The sequence below is a fragment of the Ceratocystis lukuohia genome (assembly GCF_044167205.1).
Source record: "Ceratocystis lukuohia strain C4212 chromosome Unknown Supercontig1_pilon, whole genome shotgun sequence".
NCBI classification, from domain to species: Eukaryota; Fungi; Ascomycota; class Sordariomycetes; order Microascales; family Ceratocystidaceae; genus Ceratocystis; species Ceratocystis lukuohia.
In genome coordinates, this window is record NW_027263520.1 from 884516 (window position 1) to 903866 (window position 19351).

At 48.1% G+C, this 19351-nt stretch overlaps 5 protein-coding genes across 5 annotated transcripts; 2 read left to right on the forward strand and 3 right to left on the reverse strand.

Moving 5' to 3' along the window:
• Positions 1-1082: 1082 nt before the first annotated feature.
• HOO65_010230 (Membrane fusion mating protein FIG1) lies at positions 1083-2204 on the forward strand (the record flags this gene model as incomplete). The annotated part of the gene is made up of 4 exons (XM_071005989.1): positions 1083-1110; positions 1193-1261; positions 1308-1737; positions 1826-2204. 4 exons carry the CDS (start codon positions 1083-1085, stop codon positions 2202-2204), a joined length of 906 nt encoding a protein of 301 aa, XP_070862052.1.
• Positions 2205-3342: 1138 nt separating this feature from the next.
• On the reverse strand, positions 3343-6165 carry HOO65_010231 (glycoside hydrolase family 47 protein; the record flags this gene model as incomplete). Its single annotated transcript, XM_071005417.1, has 3 exons — positions 3343-3685; positions 3749-4500; positions 4561-6165. The coding sequence occupies 3 exons, from the start codon at positions 6163-6165 to the stop codon at positions 3343-3345; spliced, it is 2700 nt and encodes an 899-aa protein (XP_070862053.1).
• A 2094-nt stretch (positions 6166-8259) lies between these two features.
• HOO65_010232 (MAP kinase kinase kinase mkh1) lies at positions 8260-12896 on the reverse strand (the record flags this gene model as incomplete). The annotated part of the gene is made up of 3 exons (XM_071005266.1): positions 8260-8383; positions 8485-11723; positions 11838-12896. 3 exons carry the CDS (start codon positions 12894-12896, stop codon positions 8260-8262), a joined length of 4422 nt encoding a protein of 1473 aa, XP_070862054.1.
• A 2218-nt stretch (positions 12897-15114) lies between these two features.
• Positions 15115-17045, reverse strand: HOO65_010233 (kinesin family member 22; the record flags this gene model as incomplete). Its single annotated transcript, XM_071005610.1, has 2 exons — positions 15115-16715; positions 16835-17045. The coding sequence occupies 2 exons, from the start codon at positions 17043-17045 to the stop codon at positions 15115-15117; spliced, it is 1812 nt and encodes a 603-aa protein (XP_070862055.1).
• A 757-nt stretch (positions 17046-17802) lies between these two features.
• Positions 17803-19063, forward strand: HOO65_010234 (altered inheritance-mitochondria protein 24, mitochondrial; the record flags this gene model as incomplete). The annotated part of the gene is made up of 3 exons (XM_071005900.1): positions 17803-17983; positions 18052-18170; positions 18227-19063. The coding sequence occupies 3 exons, from the start codon at positions 17803-17805 to the stop codon at positions 19061-19063; spliced, it is 1137 nt and encodes a 378-aa protein (XP_070862056.1).
• Positions 19064-19351: the final 288 nt, after the last annotated feature.

A 19351-nucleotide genomic window follows, 5' to 3' on the forward strand; every position in this document is an offset into this window, starting at 1 on the left:
TTGGAAACACGCCCAAGCCAGCATAGAGCACATACGCAACCAACGCACATTGACGCATGTGCACTTGCACTGCTTGAAGCTGGCGAAGCTGGCTTGAGGCTCGGGAAGTCAGGACGCCTTGCTGTGGCTTGCCGACTAATTAGAAGTGCATTTCCCATTCTTGCGACGTCCCTTTCTTTTTCTTTATTCTACCTTTTTTCCATCTTTTTTTTTTTTTTTTCATTCGTTTGGTCCTGCATTCTTGAACTATTTTTTGGCCTGTTTGATCGTGAACTCGCAGAAGAGCATCTTTGCTTCCATTCCAGTGTCCGCATTCCTCTCTGCAGCCTTGCGTACGGCAGGAAGCCCTTATTGGACCTGTCACTATCGCCAGTATAGGCCGTCGCCAACAACTCGTTCCCTGCTGCTTTTCGTCGCTATTGCTAGGTCAATTGCTGTGCCCTTCTGTTTGTCTTGCTTCTTCATCTCAAGGCCAAGATTGCATCCGGTAAGCATCTGATGCTTTGGTCTTATGCTCTTAGGCGCCGCCCAACAATCACAATACACCCAGAATCACTGCTGGCTGTTTCGTTGTTTCTGGCTACTTCTATTCTGCATTTTGATCTTATATTCGGCATTATTCTGCGTCCTAAATATATTCACCAGTCCGTCTCTGAAGAGGCCCTTCTAACCTCATCTCCTCCTAGAACCCGTTACCTTATCACCACCACCTTTCCATCCACCCCTGGCATATAGCTATTCCTCCTCTGCCTTGTTCTTCTGCCCAGCCCCTCGATAGTCGGTGAAGCCGAATTTTCGCACACTAGAAGAAAAACAGTCCTTTTTTTTCAGACAACGGAAACCTACCTCAGCTCTCCCGCCGCACATCTAGAGCGTAGCCATAGCCGCCTGCACTCGCTTTTGTGTATCGCTCCTAAGCGCCTTGCGTATTCTCTCAGGGCTCGCAAGGACACTGCGAGAACGCCACCGAAACGAAAAAAATATCTTGCAACTGTCGCCTTGTGGTCCAGAACGCTAGTGATATCTCTATTCTTCGTGAACTCGAACGCCCTCATTCTTAAGAACACCGCATCGCCGTCATCATGCCGGATTTACGGACCGCCTTATACAGTGAGTCTATCAATGCCAACACCAACAGATTCTGCTTCTATAAGCCCTCACGCAAGCACAGCAAACTAACTCATGTCTCCAGGGTTTATGCCTTACTTTGGCATTCCTCAAGTTCTTATGCTGCTTATTGCAGTCTCTATCATTCTTCTTTGTAAGTCCCACACTGTCTTTTTTTCATGGCGCATGACGCATTCCAGACTTCACCAGTTGTAAATTCAGGAACAAGGAGGGAGACATGTCAGGAACAAGCCAGGGGCCGGACCTCTTTGCTAATCAGTATACATCCCTTACGTCTACAGCCCTTCTACTAGCAGGATGCTCGTCATCATCACCGCTAATGCCAGGAATCTTCCTGATTTCCCTGTACTACAAATCTTATGAGGCCGACCCTGATACCGCCCAAGTTGACTACAACGTCCACACTGCCATCGCCAACATTGCTGGCGATGCCCGCCTCCAAGCCCGCGTCGGCTTCTTCGGAATCTGCATCAATCCTGATGGTGGTAGCTGGCTGTGCAGCAATAACGCGACTGCCCTGGCCAAGGAGATCTCCATAGATCAGGACCCGCTGAACCTCGTGTGGCTTGCGTCGCAGTTCAAGGACATGATTGTGTTTCCCTATTTGATGTAAGTGAAGTAATTTGTGTCCATTTTTTTATGCATACTCTGCACTAGCAGTAGCCGAAAAACTAACTCAACCACCACGTCTTCACAGTATCATCGCCGTCATCTTTGCCTTCATCTGCTTCCTTCTGCTCCTCACCTTTCCCGGCTGGCAAGACGGGACCATCTCGGAAAGCGGCAGTGAGCGCGAAATTAAGACATTTCCGTCGCGCGCCGTCAGTCAGATCGCCTTGACCATCATCTTCATCTCCTCAGTATTCATCCTAGTCTCCGTCCTATGGCAGCACACCGCGTCGGTTGCCGCATCAGTAATGACCCAATCTATGGCAAACGGCTCTGTCAAGTCCGGTGTTGGCACGTCAGCCATGGTCATGGGTTGGTTTGCCTTTGCACTATTGATCATAGTGACGATTGGCTTGCTAATCATGATTCTGAGCATCGGGTTGATCCATGAACTGATTACAAACTGAGAGCAGTAACCATGATAGGAGCAACCCAAGAAGTTTTTCCATCGTTATTCCTCCCATGGCTACCTCTCTTTCTCTCATTCAAACTCTGCTTCTCTCCTTTCCCTCGTCCCCCCCCCCCGCTTGATTTCTTTTTCCATAATGTTGGCCCTTTTTTTACATGCAGGCGTTTTTGGAGGTTGGTTTTGTCTTTTTATGGTCTTTCCTTGCATTTATCACCTCTTCTTTTTTTCCATACTTCTCTTCGGATCAGAGTGCTGCTTGAATATCTCAAACCACATATCGCATACCCCTTGCCCTCCCCCTCCCTCTTATGTATTTTCCATAACAAAAAACACACTCAGGCGCCATCTTCTCCCGATTTTCACTTTATGATGACGACCAACCGAGAAAGTTGCTCGGAAGTCTGGGCGCACGGGTCGCAATGATGGATGACGTTTCATTTCTGTCCCTCCTGTTCTCACTCGTGGCTTTACTTTCTTGGTCTTTTTTCCTCTCCATTTGCTCATATCTTTGTTTTTCTTTTCTTCTTTTTTCACGTCTTGGCACCTCCCAAACCGACTTGTCTCTCTGTCCTTATCGGCATATACACTACAATGTACTGGTCTGCCTTTTCCCTCAGTTGATCTTTTTCATTCTCGCCTGGCTTGATTTTGCTTTCAGTAGACCTCGACGACATACCACATACTTTGAGTGGCTTGTGTCGTATTATATTCTACTCACGTTTCTTTGGATTTATGTCTACATCCCATATATACATACACACACATTTTGCTCTTTTTCTGTTTGTTTGTTAAGCGGCTGGGAGCATTATTTGTGGTTGAAAGTAAATCGGGTTGTTAGCAATGTTGGTTTTTTTTATATTAGGATGAGATTCTGACTGTTTGTTCACCCAGTCTGGTTTTTCATTTCATCTTACATCTGGATCTATTAAGCTTAAAATAATACAAAAATGCACACCATATTCTTCTGATGTCTATAATAATATTGCGACTTAAAAGCTTCGTCCTCTCTTGTTTTGTCTCGCTTGTTGAAAGTTCTCAAGCAAACTAATCCAATTCTTGTAAGGGTGATAATGCATAAAATGCTACATATGCAAAGCAAATGACTAAATGTAACAATGACTCTTCTAACTAGCCCTTCATGGCTGCTTCGTCGGCTTTTTTGCCACCTCGCCCCGGCCAAATGCGCTTGTTGGCCTCTTGAAAGGGTGAGCTTCGGTGTTGAGAACCCACTCGTCCAAGCTGATGACGTCGGGTTCTGAGAACAAAAGGTAGAAGTACTTGAGCGTTTCAGCGAGCCAGAAACTCTCCATACCATCTATCTGTTGTGGACGGCTGGTCAGGACATTGTTCAGAGCACTGTGGCCAAACTCCGTTTTAACCAGTGGGATGACGGCTTCCCACATCTTCCAGCCCTTCTCCATCCACTCTTTGTCACCTGTGATACGGTACATGTACCACACCGATTCAATGGCCTCGGGACTGGGGGGATGGTTAGCTATGGTTTAGTAAAAATAACAATGATAAGGGGAAAAAAGAACTGACCGAAGAATGTATTGTGCGGAGTTGATCGTAACAAAGCTAGGGGGGAATCTCTCTTGGGCGATTCTCATGCGCACGTATTCATCATGTCCCTGGGGCCGATGACCGATGGTGTTTATCATCTCCTTTTCCAGAGTTGAGGCCTCATCAGTCTGGTCTTCGCCAATTGACCCTTCGACAGCGGGGACAGCGCTTGGAGAACTAGGGTCTAATGAGGCCCCGTTGGCTCCAAGGGCATGAGGGGCGGTTCTCTTAGCAAGATTCGAGTCCTCAGATGAAGCTCTTTGCTGTAAGAACAAAGCCTTTTGCTGTTCCCAAAGATCGACTTGCTTTTCGCGGTACTCCCAGTTGCGATCCAGATGCTCATGCCACTTGGTCTGATTCCAAGGGCATTCATCCATCGAGTCACAGGGAACTACAGTGGCTCCTTCCGGCATGATGCCAGAGGTAGTTGAGCCGTAGGCCCAAACACAGCCGTTTGTGAGCTTCTTGGCCATCTCAAGCTCTTCAGGCTCCTGAAAGATTTTAGACCCCATACCAAACATGCCTCCAACAAAGCAACCCAAATGGGTAACTTCGTATTCAATAGAGATGTCCCCTTGACCATGCTGACCTGTTGTGACTTTGGCGGGAAAGAGAATATCACTGCTGTCATTAGTCATGGCGCGGTACAGTAGATGTTTCTTAATACCGGCCATGGCTTTGCGGTGCATCTTCTCATATTTAGGCTCCAGACCACCCAAAAGAAGGAATTGCTATGAAACCAAAAATTAGCACTAGAACATACGTTGGCGGTCTTGTCATTATATTTTCACCTTTGGGAAGTACTCGTAGGTAGAGTCTTGACTACCGCCGATTCCATAGCTTTGTCTTCCAAAGCCTACAGGAGTAAGGGGTTGAGGCACACAGTCCCAGTCTTCCCCGTTTTTCTCTCCCCCTTCAGCTAATATTTTCTCCGTGGGTGGGCGGGCCAAAGCCGGAGGCTCGCGTTTTTCAAGTTCATGTGTAGTTTTTCCTTGATTGCTAGCCTCAAAACCAACCGGTGCCCCTTCCAGAGAAATAGCCACCTGGCTCTTCTCACGGCTAGCAGTCTTGTTGCAGCCAGAAGTATCGAGCTTTTCAGGGAAAAGCCCATCGATGGCAGTTCCCCGATCTTGCAAGCCCTCAAACTCATTGACGATGCGCGCGATTGCATCGTAGTACTTTTGTTCGCCAGTGAGCTGAGCAAGACGAGTGAATTCCATGGTCATTGATCCCAGCTCTGCAACACCAGCCCCAGTAGCACGATGTGGCTGAGAAGTGGCATAAGGTTGCCATTGGTAATAAAGGATGGGCATTCGATTCGGGGTATCAAAAATGCCCATCAAGATCTCGGCTAACTCAATAGCCTTTTCCAAAAGAACGGGATATTCGCCATTAGCACCACCGCTAACATCATAGGCTGCAAGAAGACCGCCTAAGTAACGGATGATTGTCTCGAAAACGGGAATTTCATGGCGCTTGGTCCAAGTAAAGTCAATAAGCTTGACAGCTTTAGCGGCTTCGTCAAACTCGTCGTGGAGGCCCATTATCCAAAGAGTATCCAATGAGTCTACCAAAGTAGCAGCCCAGCCACAGAAGGGGTCCTTGTAAGTGAACGTGTTGGGCGCTAATTCATCATGCATCCAGGCATAGGTACGGTAACCAGACCAAGCATGTTTCATTTCCAATAAAACTGCATGCTGGCGGTTTTGCCGAAGTGCTTTGGCGGCCGGGTCTTCGGTTTGGGGGAAATCAAACTGAATCTTAGGAATAGCCTTTGGGCTTCCCGTGGGCATCGTGATATAACTCTCCTTCGCAACGGGGAAATGCTCAGTCGGCTTGACCCAGTGTGTTTTAGAGGTACTGGTAGTAGATAAAGCCTCGACCTGCGCGGGCGGCGCATTGTCGTGAATATCAGAAGCGATGTTGGAAGGGGTCTTGAATCCAGTAGTTGGAGCATCTTCAAGAGCATGAATATCACTTGGAAGGGAGAAATCGGTAGAAGAATCCGAATCCGATTTCGAAGTATCCTTCAATGTGGGGCCATCAGCGGCGCTGTTAGTGCTAGGAGTTTCGTTAATGGAAGTTGTCGGTTCGCTAACAGCCAGATTGACCGTGGAGGTTGTTTGTGTTTGGTCTTCGGCGACAGCAAGGTGGGTAGCGACATTCGCAGGCCTACTGAGGGGTGTGTGTGAGGTTGGCTCAGTAGACGGCTCCTGGTCAGCAACCTTAGAGTCATGCGCAGCGACGACATCGTCGGGGGTTGAGGCTTGGTGGAAGCCGGGCTGCTGGTTGAAGGGGGACGGAGTATCCCATGTGCCTTGGGTGCCCTTGTATAGTAAGAAAGTAATAATAACAGCGGCCACCAGCACCAGACGTGACCGGCGCCGGGGAACCATTTTAATAATAAAGCAGCAGGAGGGAGTCCTCCTAAGGATGCTAGCTGAGCTTGTTGATAAAAGGATAGATGCAGCGGTGTTTGGAGACGATTGAACGAATATGTGTTGTCGGCAGGGCCAGCCAGGAACGAATATAGAGCGGAAGTGTACAGCAGATTTTCAAGTCGAGTTACTAGAAGCGACACAAGGACATGTCATGACACCTATTCGACGTTGGATAAGATTTATAGGGCACAGACTCTAAGGGCAAATCAAAGAGAGAGCAAGAAGGAGATACAAGAATGAAAAAAAAAAAAAAAAAAAAAGATAGTCGAGTGGTCGACTTAAAAGAGGGATAAAGAACCAAGCCTTGAAGAACAGGAAATTCTTGAAGAGAGCGAAAGTTGGTATCCAGCCAGGCACGGACGTGAGCAAGGAGACTAGGATGTTGGAATAAGATATGCCCAGAGTCCGAAACGAGTGAGTAGACGTTATGCCCAGGAGATAGCGCATAAAATAGCGCCAGAAGCCCTCCACCAGACCAGAACCGCCACAGTATGGAGCAGGAGGTTTGTGAGCAACTCAAAACGAAAAAGGAGGAGACATGGAGTAACCACACAAGCGGGCATACGATGTAACAACAATAATGAATGTATCTTATCCTGTGTGTTGACTAAAAGTGAAAGATATAGGGAAACAAACTGACCAGGTATTGGCCCGCACAGAAAGTAAGCATTGGGGGGAGGGGGATATAAGAGGAGGAAAGTAAAGTAGAAGCCAAGAAAAAACAAAAGCAGAAAACTTGGAGAGGCAAAGGGGTCAATTAAACGTAGACCCGGACGGTAAGTAAGCATCGAGCTAATGGAAGAAATAAATTAAAATAGGCCAGAGGCAACTTGATAGAGAGAGGTATTTCACGTGAAGATTCATTTTTACCCTTAATGTGGCCTTTTCTTTTCAGAGTAAGTATGAACAGCTCCGAAGGAAACTACCCTACCTTCGACCGACCGACCGGCCTTAGCAACTACCAAAAACTATTAGATGGGCCACATTAGTCAACATGTAGCCAAGAGCGGTGTTTCTTATGCACTGCACACACACACACACATCTATGTACACAATAATACACATAATTTGCTTTTCTCACTACATGTCATTCTACTCATAACATACCACTTAACGTCCAGCACAGCACGGGTCTCGTCAAGCTACTCTTGAGGCGAAGGGGGTAACAAATCCCGCACGGTTTCTCAAGCTATGTCCGTTCCTTTTTGCTAGTTGTGCGTAGTATCTAGACCCCCCTAGACTAGGGTTCACCCTGTCTGGGACATAGCGTGTTTGCAACATCTCGAGCGGCAGCGTTCAAGTGCTGCAGCTCATGTACATAGGAGACAAGGACTCGTATACCGCGGTGCACATGCTATTCTTAGGCACAACATGCCCTCCAAACACCGCATTGCTACATAGTTCATTGGGGTTTTTAACAACTTGGTGGATGACATTCAAATCGGCACAACTAGCCAGTAGCCGTCGGTAATCAATCCACATCTAGCACGAACATTCACAAAGTAAAATTGTTAGAATAGCCTGGCCTTGACAGGGATCGAGCCCAAAAATGTAGACACGTTGTTCCTGCTGCGCGGGTAGTTAGGGCCTAGAATTAAGACGGTGAGATGGTAAGGCGATAGATAAGGTAGAGCCCAAGATCCTACACACCTGGTCCACGACACCTATTGTTATTTCTGGTGCCCTATGCTTTGCTGGGCTATCAAACATGGAATTCAAGCTGTATACACAGGTCCAACCAAATAGGACTCGGAAACTGCGGGTGATGTCCACCAATAAATATGTATCGAGCTTTGACCAACACGTTGGTGGGTATTTGGTAATCCACGGTCAACTTCTTGGTCATGGCTTGCCTCATCAATGTTGGCTCTAAAAAGGCTGGGGTATTTTGCCTGCTTGGTCCTATCCCACGCCATCCCAACAACCAGTGCTTGAGGGAATATCATCAACATCATTCTTACAGTACGAAAAGGAAAGCCGTCCCAGGGCAGAAAATAGTCTATAGTATCTCAAACAAAAACTCACTGGCCATGTGCTCCCCCTCCCCCATCACACCTTAGCTGGCTTGATCTTTTCGTAAATCTCGGTATTCTCGAAAAGGAAATCCGGATCCGACTCGCAGAACGGATGTTCAGCCAGAAGCTTTTCAGCAGTTGGCCGGTCGAAAGGGTTCCTATTTAGAAAAGAAATTGTTAGAAACTTCGTCTTCCTTCGCCTCATGTTTGATCAGGAAAATCAAAAACACGGACAAAAAAATACTAAACAACAACTTACACTTGAAAGCAATCAAGCATGAATGCAAGAGCGACAGGGCTCGGCGTAATGTCATCGGGAATCGGCGGTGTCTCGCCATTGGCCAGCTTATAAATAGCACCAACAGCTTCCTCGCTTCCCCAGGGTCTCTTACCCGCAAACATCTCCAGAACCACACATCCAAGCGACCAAATGTCAATTTTGGCGCTGTATCCCTTTCCTTCAGGCTTGATAACTTCAGGCGCCATCCAAAAAACGGAGCCCTGCATCGAGTTAGACTTGTCGTTTCCGTAGATGTTGTCAGTCTTCTTGCTAATGCCAAAATCGGAGATTTTGCACGTGCCGTCAAGGTCAAGAAGGATATTATCAGCCTTTAGGTCGCGGTGGAGAATGCCCTCGCGATGCAGGTATGCCAGACCAGAAAGTGTCTGACGGGTCAAAGAGCTTACAAGGGGCTCCTCAAAGCGCCCATGTTTCTTCAAGCATGAGCCAACACTACCACCAGGAATGTATTCCAGAAAAATGCTAATACTTGTTTCCTTGCGTTCGCAGCCTAGATACTGCACAATGTTCACATGATCCAAATGCTGCATTGTGTCAATTTCGGAGTCGAAGCCTGCAACCATCTCCCGAATCTTATTCTTGTCTCCAGCAGCAGCCTTAGGATTGACATCTATTTCCTTGACAGCTAAGAATTCACCGGTTGTTGCATTCATGCCAATGTAGACTCGGCCAAACGAGCCCTTGCCAATAAGCTGACCCTTGAACCAGCGGAAAGTAGTCTGTCTTTTGAGAGGTGTGTCCTGCGGAATTGAAGGGAACAAAACACTGTCACGCTCGGGCTTGATTTGCACAATGTTGGCATTGAACATTTTAGTGCTTTTCCGGCGTAGCAGCGTTGTGGCACGATCGGGAGCCGCCTGGGACACAGTCGTGAATCGCTTCTGGGCCTCATGAGTATCTCGGGCAACTTGACGTATCGACTTCAACCGGGCAAGGCCATTAGCACGGCTGATACTACGGTGGGCCATGGACTGGTATGAGTTTCGGTTTGTGTTGCTAGCCTTGAGAGTCGACTCGTCAGAGCCCAGAGTGTCGCTGTCATTGTACTTGGGGCTCTTGTCTGATACAAGGGATAGAGGCTCGGTAGGTGTAATAGGGCGATCAGTGCCGCGTGTTTTAGGTGAGACCGGGGGAGACGTAGGTACAGACGCCGAGTTCAATGAGGCAGCACTGCTCTCATCTCCTTCCGAAATGGGGGAAGGCATAACGCCATTCTTGGATTCACTGTCCTCTACAAGAGGCGCATCAAGATCGAGATTAGGGAAGAAGTCGTCTAGATTGTTGAGTAGGGCATCAGTTGGGGGACGGTTGGCCCACACTCCCTTATCAACAAATGACTTTCTTCTGTTCAGTTTGCTATCTTCAGATTCCCACACTGAATCGGACATGGGGGTTCCCGGTGTACGTCTAGAGCTAGAGCCATGGGCAGATTCACCCAGCTCAGAAGACTTGATGGAATCGCTCGGGCTATCAAAGCCTGGCGGCGAAGTAAAGGAGACAGAGAGGCCCTTTCTAGCACGAGATGATCCGTTAACATCAACATGCAAGCTTGGTTTTTTGCCGCTCGAATCCCCGCTAGACTGCCTCACAGCAGCCGCTGCCTTTTTATGCCCGGCAATGGGAACAGCAAATAAGCCGTCATCCGAATCGTCATCTGAGTATTCCCCAGATCCGGAGGCAGCAGGTGCCGCAGGAGCAAAAGACACGTCGTTACCAACAAAGTCAAGATCGGGGCCAGGGGCTTTAACAGGAGCCGCGGCCAGGTTTTGAAAGGAGCGGGACCCAGAAGACGAAGGACGAGATGCGGAAGATACTGGAGCTGGTGAACCGTTAGCACCTGAGCGGACAGCACTGGGACCGGTCATAGTGGCCAAATTCATTCCAAGGCCAGTAATGACGGACCCAACAACAGAGCTTGCAGAGGGAGAGTGTGAAGAAAAGGCACGTTGGTGGGAAATACCATTGCTAGTTCCAAGGAACTCTGGCACATCCTCAAGATTACTAAAGGACGGGCGACTTTTATGAGCTGCTTTCTTTTTGAGAGAATTGACTTTAATGAGGGTCGCAGATGGGTTCGTCGGCAGAGCTGGGGCACTTCTAACCGGGACCGGCTTCCTATCATCAAATGCATGTTCAGGCTTTTTGTCATCATATGGCGATAGCCGGGGCTGATCAAAGTCAACATTACGGCCAATAATTTGCACGCCATCGTCGATCTTGCGGTTTGCTTGCTGCCTAATCGCCAGGTATTCTCTTTGTTTGCGTTCAATAGCGTCGCGGTACTCGGAAGACTCCGAGTCAAGGGTTGATGAACGGGTGCCCATTCCATTGTTCTCAGCATAAAGCTCCTCGTCTACTGAAAGTCCCGGAAGACGATAATTGCCAGTTGATGAGCCGCCGTCAATGCGAATGAGTAATTTCAAGGCCCCGAATCCGTCCGCTCGGGAGCGCTTAATAGATATCAATTTGCCATCGTCCAAAGGCTCATCGTGTTCAGCCTTGCCAAGTTCAGTGAGATAGATTTTGACGTTTTCTGGAGAAACTATACCAAGATTGTTACAGATAACTTGCCTGAGCTCAGAAGGTGTGTCATAGTCACTAATGTCGCACATGCGGTAGTTCCAGCCATCCTTAGTGATGAGCACATACAGCCGAGAATAGCTGCCTGTTCGACTCTTTGTTAAATCCAGGGACTGCTCGCTTCCATGTGTACGACTACCAATCTTGTGGCTAGTAGCTGGAGAAGTAGGGGAATCTGTCTCTTCGCCGTCCTCTCGCGATTGCTTCTTTTTTCTCCCAAAAAAGCTCAATAAACCCTTATTATCACGAGCTGACAGAGGCTCAGGTTCCAACGGCGATAGGCGGTTGACCTCATGGCCATTTCTTCTGGTTGCGCGCACGTCGCCAAGATTCAATCGTGCTGCTTCGGGAGGGACGCCACTTCCGTAGATTGCAGCATTAGAGCTAATAGAGTCTGTACTTTTCCGACTTCTGTGCCCGAAGCCTGAAGTATGGGGGGATGCGGAGGCCGTACCTCCAGCCGAGAGGGAATATGAGACTGGACTGTCAACTTGAGGGATTCCTACGATATCTACATTGGCAGGTCGTCGTGTAGTTTCAACATCAAGGCTTTTGGGAACCGCACGCGACTGCCCTTGGCGATTGCTGAAACTAGGCCCAGGATTATTTAAAGGAGTCTATCAAGAAGAGTGGTTATGAGTTAAATGTGCATCTCAACAGAAAACAGTAAGGTTGAAACAGGATACGGCAGACAAGGCGTATCGGGTGACTTTATGCTGAATGATACTCACATTTGGCGATTCACCATCAGTTCCAGCATAGACAGAGCCTGACTCTTTCCTTGTATGAGGCGGAATTGCAGACTTGGGATTATCAAGGGATCTCTTGTTCAAAATGTTGCGAATCAATCGGCGCATTCGCTTTCCCTGCTCTCTCTGGCGGCTCTGGTCCCAAGGAGTTCCAAGGTCTTGACAGATTGTAGCCAATTGAGGGTAGACTTGCTGGTGCATGAGACCAAAGTTACCACGCCCAACATGTCTACTTCCCAGTTCCAAAAACTGGCTTCCGTGGAGGTTGAGAGAGGCAAAAGTGACCTGCCATTCTTTTGAAAAGTCATTTGCCTGGAGCCATGATAGCACACGATCAATGCTCCAGTACGCAACCATTTCAGCTGGAAGCACCAACGCACTCGAGGATGGTGTAGTGCTGATAGTGGAAGTACCCCTGGTACTTGGGGCACCAGGGTGACCCCATTCTGAGACGAGAGTATCTGTTTGATTAGATGTCGAAGTAGTTGAAGGGGGCGCAGGCGGACTCGTGAAGCTGTTGCGACCTGTGTAAAAGTCATTCTCTGTGAGACCGGGAATTCCTACCCCAAAGGTGGTTTCGCCGTTAGGAATATATGTTGCCGACATATTGAGCTCGGTTGATGCCAAGGGGGGTGGTGGCGGAGGGACGGAGTTCATCATAACACTTGAGGCAAGAGAAGAGCTTGTCATAGAGCCAACTGACGAGTTCATAGTGCCAGTCCCGCTCGAGTTTGATGATATATTGACATGCATTCTAGGGTTGTACGCCTGTATCGGACCATGGGTGTTGCCCCGATTCATATAAGAGGCCCAGCCGTTCTGCGCATTTATATTGGAGCCGGGAGGAGGTCCTGACGGTGGAGGGGGGATCATGATTCCGCTTGTCTGTGAGCCATTGGGATATCTAGGCGGCGGAGGCGGGATAATCATGCCAGAAGATTGTGTGTTCATGTTGGGAGGCGAAATAGGAGGAGGTGGAGGCACCTGATAAGCGCGGGACGAGTCGTTGCCCGATCCATGACGTTGCCCTCCTTGATACATGGTGAAGGGGATATATCACGATCCGGCGCCCGGGCCTGAAAAGGAAAGTGCTACGAGATATAGACAGTATGGGATCTGCACGATCATATGTAGTTGCGCTTCGTAAGGCACAAATGCAGAAGATATATATATATATATACGTAGGTAAAAATCGGCGCTGGCTAGATTCAGATGTAGGTATCGATATTCGTGTATATTGTATCTTAGATAAGTTATCGTCGATTGCAAGACAGATGCAAATGTCGAGCCTTGGTCGGGATTTCAAGCAAATGAATGGCAACACTGAAACAAATATCCAGCACAAGAGAATACCGGTTTTAAGAATATCAACGCAGGGTTGAAAGAAATGGCAAGAATTGAACAAAGTTTCAACAAGTACAGCCGAGGAGAAATGACGCAGAAAATGGGGGGTATGTATTGAATCGAGAAACAACACAAGACCAGATATATGCAGACAAATCAAAGGCGAGAAGGGCAAGCAGCAAGCGCAAAAAGAGAGAAAAGGCAGCGTGTTGGGTTTTGGCACACCAGAAACGAGGAAAAATAGGGCGGTTGATAGGATATGAGACCTGGCCTGGGGAGCAGACAGCGACTTGGTACATGAAACAAGGCAGAATCAATAGGACAAGGCCATAAAATCTTGATCTTGGTGAACCGATGGGGGAAGGGCTGACCAGCGAACAAGGCCAGGGGCCCAGGTCCAAGTTCAAATCAAGCGGATGCCAGCCAGAAATGCCGAACGCAAAATGTCTTAGGGCGAGTTCAACGGCAGAACAACTAGTAATAATTATCGGCAGCTAAGCTGCGAAAGTTGCCGAAAAGAAGCGAAAAATGAATGGGACGAATTGAATCAGTGATCAACGTGTTGCTCTCTGCCTCGCGGACGCAGTACAAAATAGTGATGGCGAAAGAGAAAGAAACGTGAAGAAGTAAGACGGTGTATAAGAATAGAGAGACAAGCAGAAGACGATGGCTGGTTGTAACCCTAACCCTAGATAAGAAGGAAAGTTACATGCTGAAGCTTCGCGCTTAGCTGTGAAGACTGTCCAATGAGAGAGAAGGGCCAGGAGCATTGACCCACTTCTGTGCTGCACCCAAAACTCCATAACTGCCTTTGATCAAATCACTCTAGGCTTCTCTATGGCTTTGATGAACCTCTTTGGTGTAAACGGGATGACATTTGGATTTCTGTGTCAAGTCTTATGTACAAGGAATGTGTCATTAATCCTCTCGATGCTCTGCGTACGACCCGACCGTGAGCCAGCCCCTTACACGCTTTGGAGGTACCTGCACACGCTCTACCAAGTTACAGACTAAAACTTGCTTATACACTATAGAGTCGGGTAAGTCTTGGTGCACCAACCATTTTTTTTAATATACACCCTCGTAATCTTTAGGAGCCAAGGAGAAAAGCCTTGTTCTGTGAGCAGCCAAATAAAGGGGACCAAGGACAGCTGAAAGGACTAAAAGTCTTGGGATCGGGTAGGTGTGGCTGAACTCTTCGTCTACCTGCTAGCAGAAGAGAGCTACCCCTATAAACAGCATGCATAGGTAGCTCCACAAGCCAACAAGCCATTTGCGAACACGAGATGGGTCATGTTGGCTTGTATGCATGTATATATATATATGTATATATATTGGAATGTATGGTGCTTTATTCACTACTAGCTCCCAGTAGCAAGGCCACCCTTCCTTGTGTTAATTCATGGTCAGCGTGAGTGGCATTGCATGATCCTCCTCTAATTTCTTGAAGGTTTTTGTTGCAAAAAAGATCACATATGCATGTTTGAGCCATGTGAACACCGATATCAGCGCTCTTGTGCTTTGACCTGTCTATAGCAGTGGGAAATCTGAAGCATTGAAATGTGGATAAGACAGTATATCAAGAGGCTAATTAAATCACGACAATATATTACAAAGACGCTTATCGAAGACAGAGACAAAAATAATCTCGTTTATAGTTTGAATGGTAATGATATGCTATATTCATGTTCTTGCCCCCACCGTCTCAAGAAAGGAGAAAAGAAAGAAAAGAAAAACTTACATCTCGCACTAAAACCTACAAAGCCTAAAGGGATCAAGAATTTGCTTAGTGGGACTTGCCCTCAAGCCAAAAACGCTTTATCTGGTTGTAGATCACGCCTCATATGTATTTCAACACGTGCTTCAAACACGCTTAGAAACGAGCTCTCACTCCATTAGGACTTGTGCAAAGTTCTCACGCACGCAGGGCGGCCCTCACCTGCAGAGGTTTTTGTATCTCCGTCCTGCTCAGATCTACGGCTGGTGTGGCTGCTAGTGATAAAGATTGACTCATGCCCAGGGGCCTGTCATGGCGCACAGCATTTCCCAGCGGTCGCCTTCCATGGGCCATAGTTGCTTTGGCTACGGGCAGTCGGCTCGCTGTAGCGTCAGCATCCCTGCTTCTCCGTGTGCCAAAATCACTGGGAACTGGCCCGTTCATAGGACCAGCAATCTTGCTTGCATCCAGACCAACACGGTTCCTGGCATCAACCGGTCGTACACGCGCTTTCCCAGCACACTTGTCCGTAGCCATCAGGCATTTCTGTTTTGTCTGTGATATGTATCGCATACCCTCCTGCAACTCATCCTCGCGCCCCACGTCATAACCATCGTCATGGCGACTAACTGCCGTGGATCGCACTCGCAGGGGCTGGCGGTGTTTTGAAGGGGATTTGGTATCAAAAATGCGTTTTCCTGGGCTTCGGCCGCCCACACGATGCACCATGGGTGTGGTGTTGGTCATATTTGCGAGTGATGTACGAGCACGGCGGGCCTTAGATGGCGACTTGTTGTCCTTGAAAACAATGAACATTTTCGCAGGCGGTGCAGGAGCTTCAGTAGTGCCTTCGGGAGTGTTTGTGGCGGCCGGCTTGGTAAGATTGGTGTTTTTTAGTCGGGGCACATCTGCAAGCGGGCGTAGTGCTCGCCTTTTAGAGTCGCCGAGGCCTGAGTTTGCTCGGGGGAGCTGTTTGAATACAAGTTCGTTCTCGATTTCGCGAGCCTCAATGCGCTTTGTTTTTGAGCTGATGTTCAAGCTGCTTATAGAGTCAAGATGACAGCTCCGGACCGGCGCGAGATTCAAGATCATGGTTGTGTGCGCCTTGGGCTTTTGCCCCAAGCACATTACACGGGTGAGTTTTGACTCTCTGAATGGCACCCGTTTGTCCCCACGCGAGATAGCGTCGATGCACTGCGTTAGAACAAAAAGGCTTTTGTTGATTGCTGCAGCCTCAACTAGAGCCTCCTGAGATGTATCAGCTTTCCTGCTATCTTCCGAGCCAGCCAAGTCCACAACTGATGCAAAGCTTATGCGTTCTTCCCCAGAGACAGATTGCACAATCTTGACTCTCAATAAAGCGTGGCTTCTGCTGCTGTGGCAATTAAGCTTGGTAGCAGCAATTGCTCGACTCTTGTTCGCATCAATGTATATCTTGGAGAAGTCCTTCACCGAAGCGCACTCCTTTTCCGTCAATCCGACAATATGCATGGCATTTTGGTGGTCGTTAATCCGGAGCCCACGGCCTGATCGGTTCTCTGTAGGGTTTAACAAATCGTAGATCTCGTCGCGGTAGATTTCAAAGTATGACAAGATGATGCGAACTGACTTTTGACCACCCGAGTCCTTGACCGCCTTCTTGGAACGACGGTAGATGTTGCTCATTAGTCTTGGAATCAACCCTCTATCCTCTAGCTTCAGTCCACCTCGTATCGTATGAGTTTTACCCGTTCCTGAAGACCCATATGCAATGTACGTAACATCCTTTCCTTGAAAGAGATGTTTGGCATCGGCGTGCGCTACAAAAATAAAACAAGGGTTTTTATTAGTCCATCTACGCGGCCAGTGGTTAAATCAAGAAAAGGAGGAGCGGAAGACACGAGGCTGCATGTTAGAGGAGTTGTTTGAATTCAATTACCTTCTGAATTGAAAAAGACCTCTTGGGAGACTTTGTGGCTATATACACCATCAAGAGCAAACTCAAGTTCTTCGCCTTCGTCTCTGGGTGAGTAAACCTTGATCGATTTTGCAATGCCGTTATCATCGGCAGAAACAGGGTGCACCACCACATCAGACTCAGTGTCAGACTCTAGAATGGGACGTATACGCGCGACCACTCGGATAGGCATGATGAATGAAACGATAGATTAAGACGAGGAGCAAGCTCAAAGGCTCATATATGATGCATAAATATTGGCAAAATAAGAGTCACGTCCTGCTGGATAGGAGTGACACTGACAGACGGAGAAGGGACGGTGCTTCTCAAGGACTATTGTAGACTAGTGCAACGCAATGGTAGCGTACGTTCTGCCGTTTATCGATTCTTATATAGGGAAGGACTGCTTAGCGCGGACTAAGCAACAGCACACAATGATAAGCATGAAAGAGAACAAAAATATTAGTGTAATGATGTGAAGGTTTGATTGTGCTTTGATGTACGGTTCATCCAAGAAAAAAAGAAAGCATAATGAAGAGAAAATAGCATATACAACAAACGACGCGATTGTGGCATGAGAAACCTGCAGTTTCCCTAGCAACATGAAGACGCAAGGGAGCCCCCTTCCCGCCATCGATTTTAGCTTTGGTTTGACAAAACAGCTAGCGTCTTCTTTATTGTCTGTGTTAACCCTGACCCTTGAATGCGCTACCCTTGCTCTGGGATAGTACGCCACACTGGTGTAGTCTTTGTTTCTTTTTCGAGCAGGTTCTCCTTGTTCCTTGTTTAACGCCACATTCAACAACAGACCCACTATTTTTGGAAATACTAGCAAGCTTGGATAGACGATGAAGAGTAGCAAGGCCAAGACAACGACTCTTGTCATCTAGATCTGTAGCCGACTTGGTTTCTCATTGTCTTTTCGCTTCCACTTACATTTGCTAGTGCTCATGAGCGCCCGGCCCTCTCTTATCAGATCCACGCTTCAGGCGTCAACATGGACCCGGCAGCGGACGCCTAAATACATCTGCATTCAATGCCGGCCCATTCAAATCAGTGCCGCACCTAGCTCCGGGCCCGGTGCTAGCGGTGATGCTTTCGGATCACATGGCGGACTTCGGGATAATGCCGGTGTGTAATTACAACTTGGGTCAATCATGCATGGCCTTGATACTAATGGGCTGCCTTTGCCTTTGCAGATGCAAGATTTGAGGTTATTGGTTCTCCTCACTCTATGCTTTCCGTTTCCCTGTCACCATCACAGAAGCTATTTACCCGGCGGGGAACCCTTGTTGCCGTTGCTGGCAACCCAGACAGCGTATGTTATATGAGCGAGGAGTTGTCGCAAGCTGTAACTTCTAACATTGTTTGTAGGCGCAATCTACTCTTTCGGTCCTTTCTCCTCTTTCTAGAATCTTTTTCGGCGTTCCTTTCCTATACCAGCGTATTACCTCGACCGCGCCCATCACTGCCCTAATCTCAACCAAATCGGTGGCGACTACGTTCTCCGTGCTGCATCTCGATGGCACTACTGACTGGATGGTGTCACAACGCAATGCCCTGCTCGCCTGGACCGGCCATACTCTGACCCCTCGTCAACGTCTGCAAACCGGGTTGACTGTTGCGCATTGGGGCAGCACCCTTCTCACAGGCCGTGGCCTTGCCGCGCTATCATCCCCTGGCCAAATATACAAGCTTACTCTTGCGGCTGGAGAGGAATTTGTTGCTCACCCTTCTCATGTCGTCGCGTACTCCGTTTCCCCGACGCCGCCGCTGCCTTTCCGCTTTAAGGGTTCCAACATCAAGCTGCAGGTCCCATCGGTAGTCAGCGGCTGGTTCTCTTCACTAAAGTTTGTGCAGGACGTCAAAAACACAGAAGTTTACCGCATAGCTACACGGGCTGCTCACTCTATCCGCACATCCTTGCGCCGCACTATTTGGGGCGACAGACTATTCCTACAATTCCAGGGCCCTTCAACGCTATTCCTGTCTAGCCGCGGGGTGCATGTGGCTGACTCCTTGACAAGAGAAGACGTCAACGAAATTGCAGATGCGCCCGAGGGCAAGCTGAATGGTCCTGTCGGATTGGCCCAACCCAAGCAAATCCAGGGCGTCAAGACCCCTGAGTCAGCTATCAAGGTTGAAAAGTCTACTGAGGGCACCACGGTTGTGCTTGAAGAGAAAAAGGAACTGAGGGAGAGCCTAGCGTAGAGAACCAGAGGTATTCGTTTTGCCATTGTATATTAGCATACACAATTAAGACCTGTTTCATTGTCCTATCTGTAGTAAGCAGGTTTTATGCAAACTTTAGCCTAATGCAGCTAACCTACAAGATCGAAGGGCACATATGCGACAATGCCTGCATATTTGCTGTGTAAATGAATCCAACATTGTGAGAAGCCGGGCTAGAAATATAGGCAACACTAAGTTGGCTATTAACAACACTCATCCGTAGCATTAAAATTTTGTGTGATTATGTGATATGACGTAGACATCGTT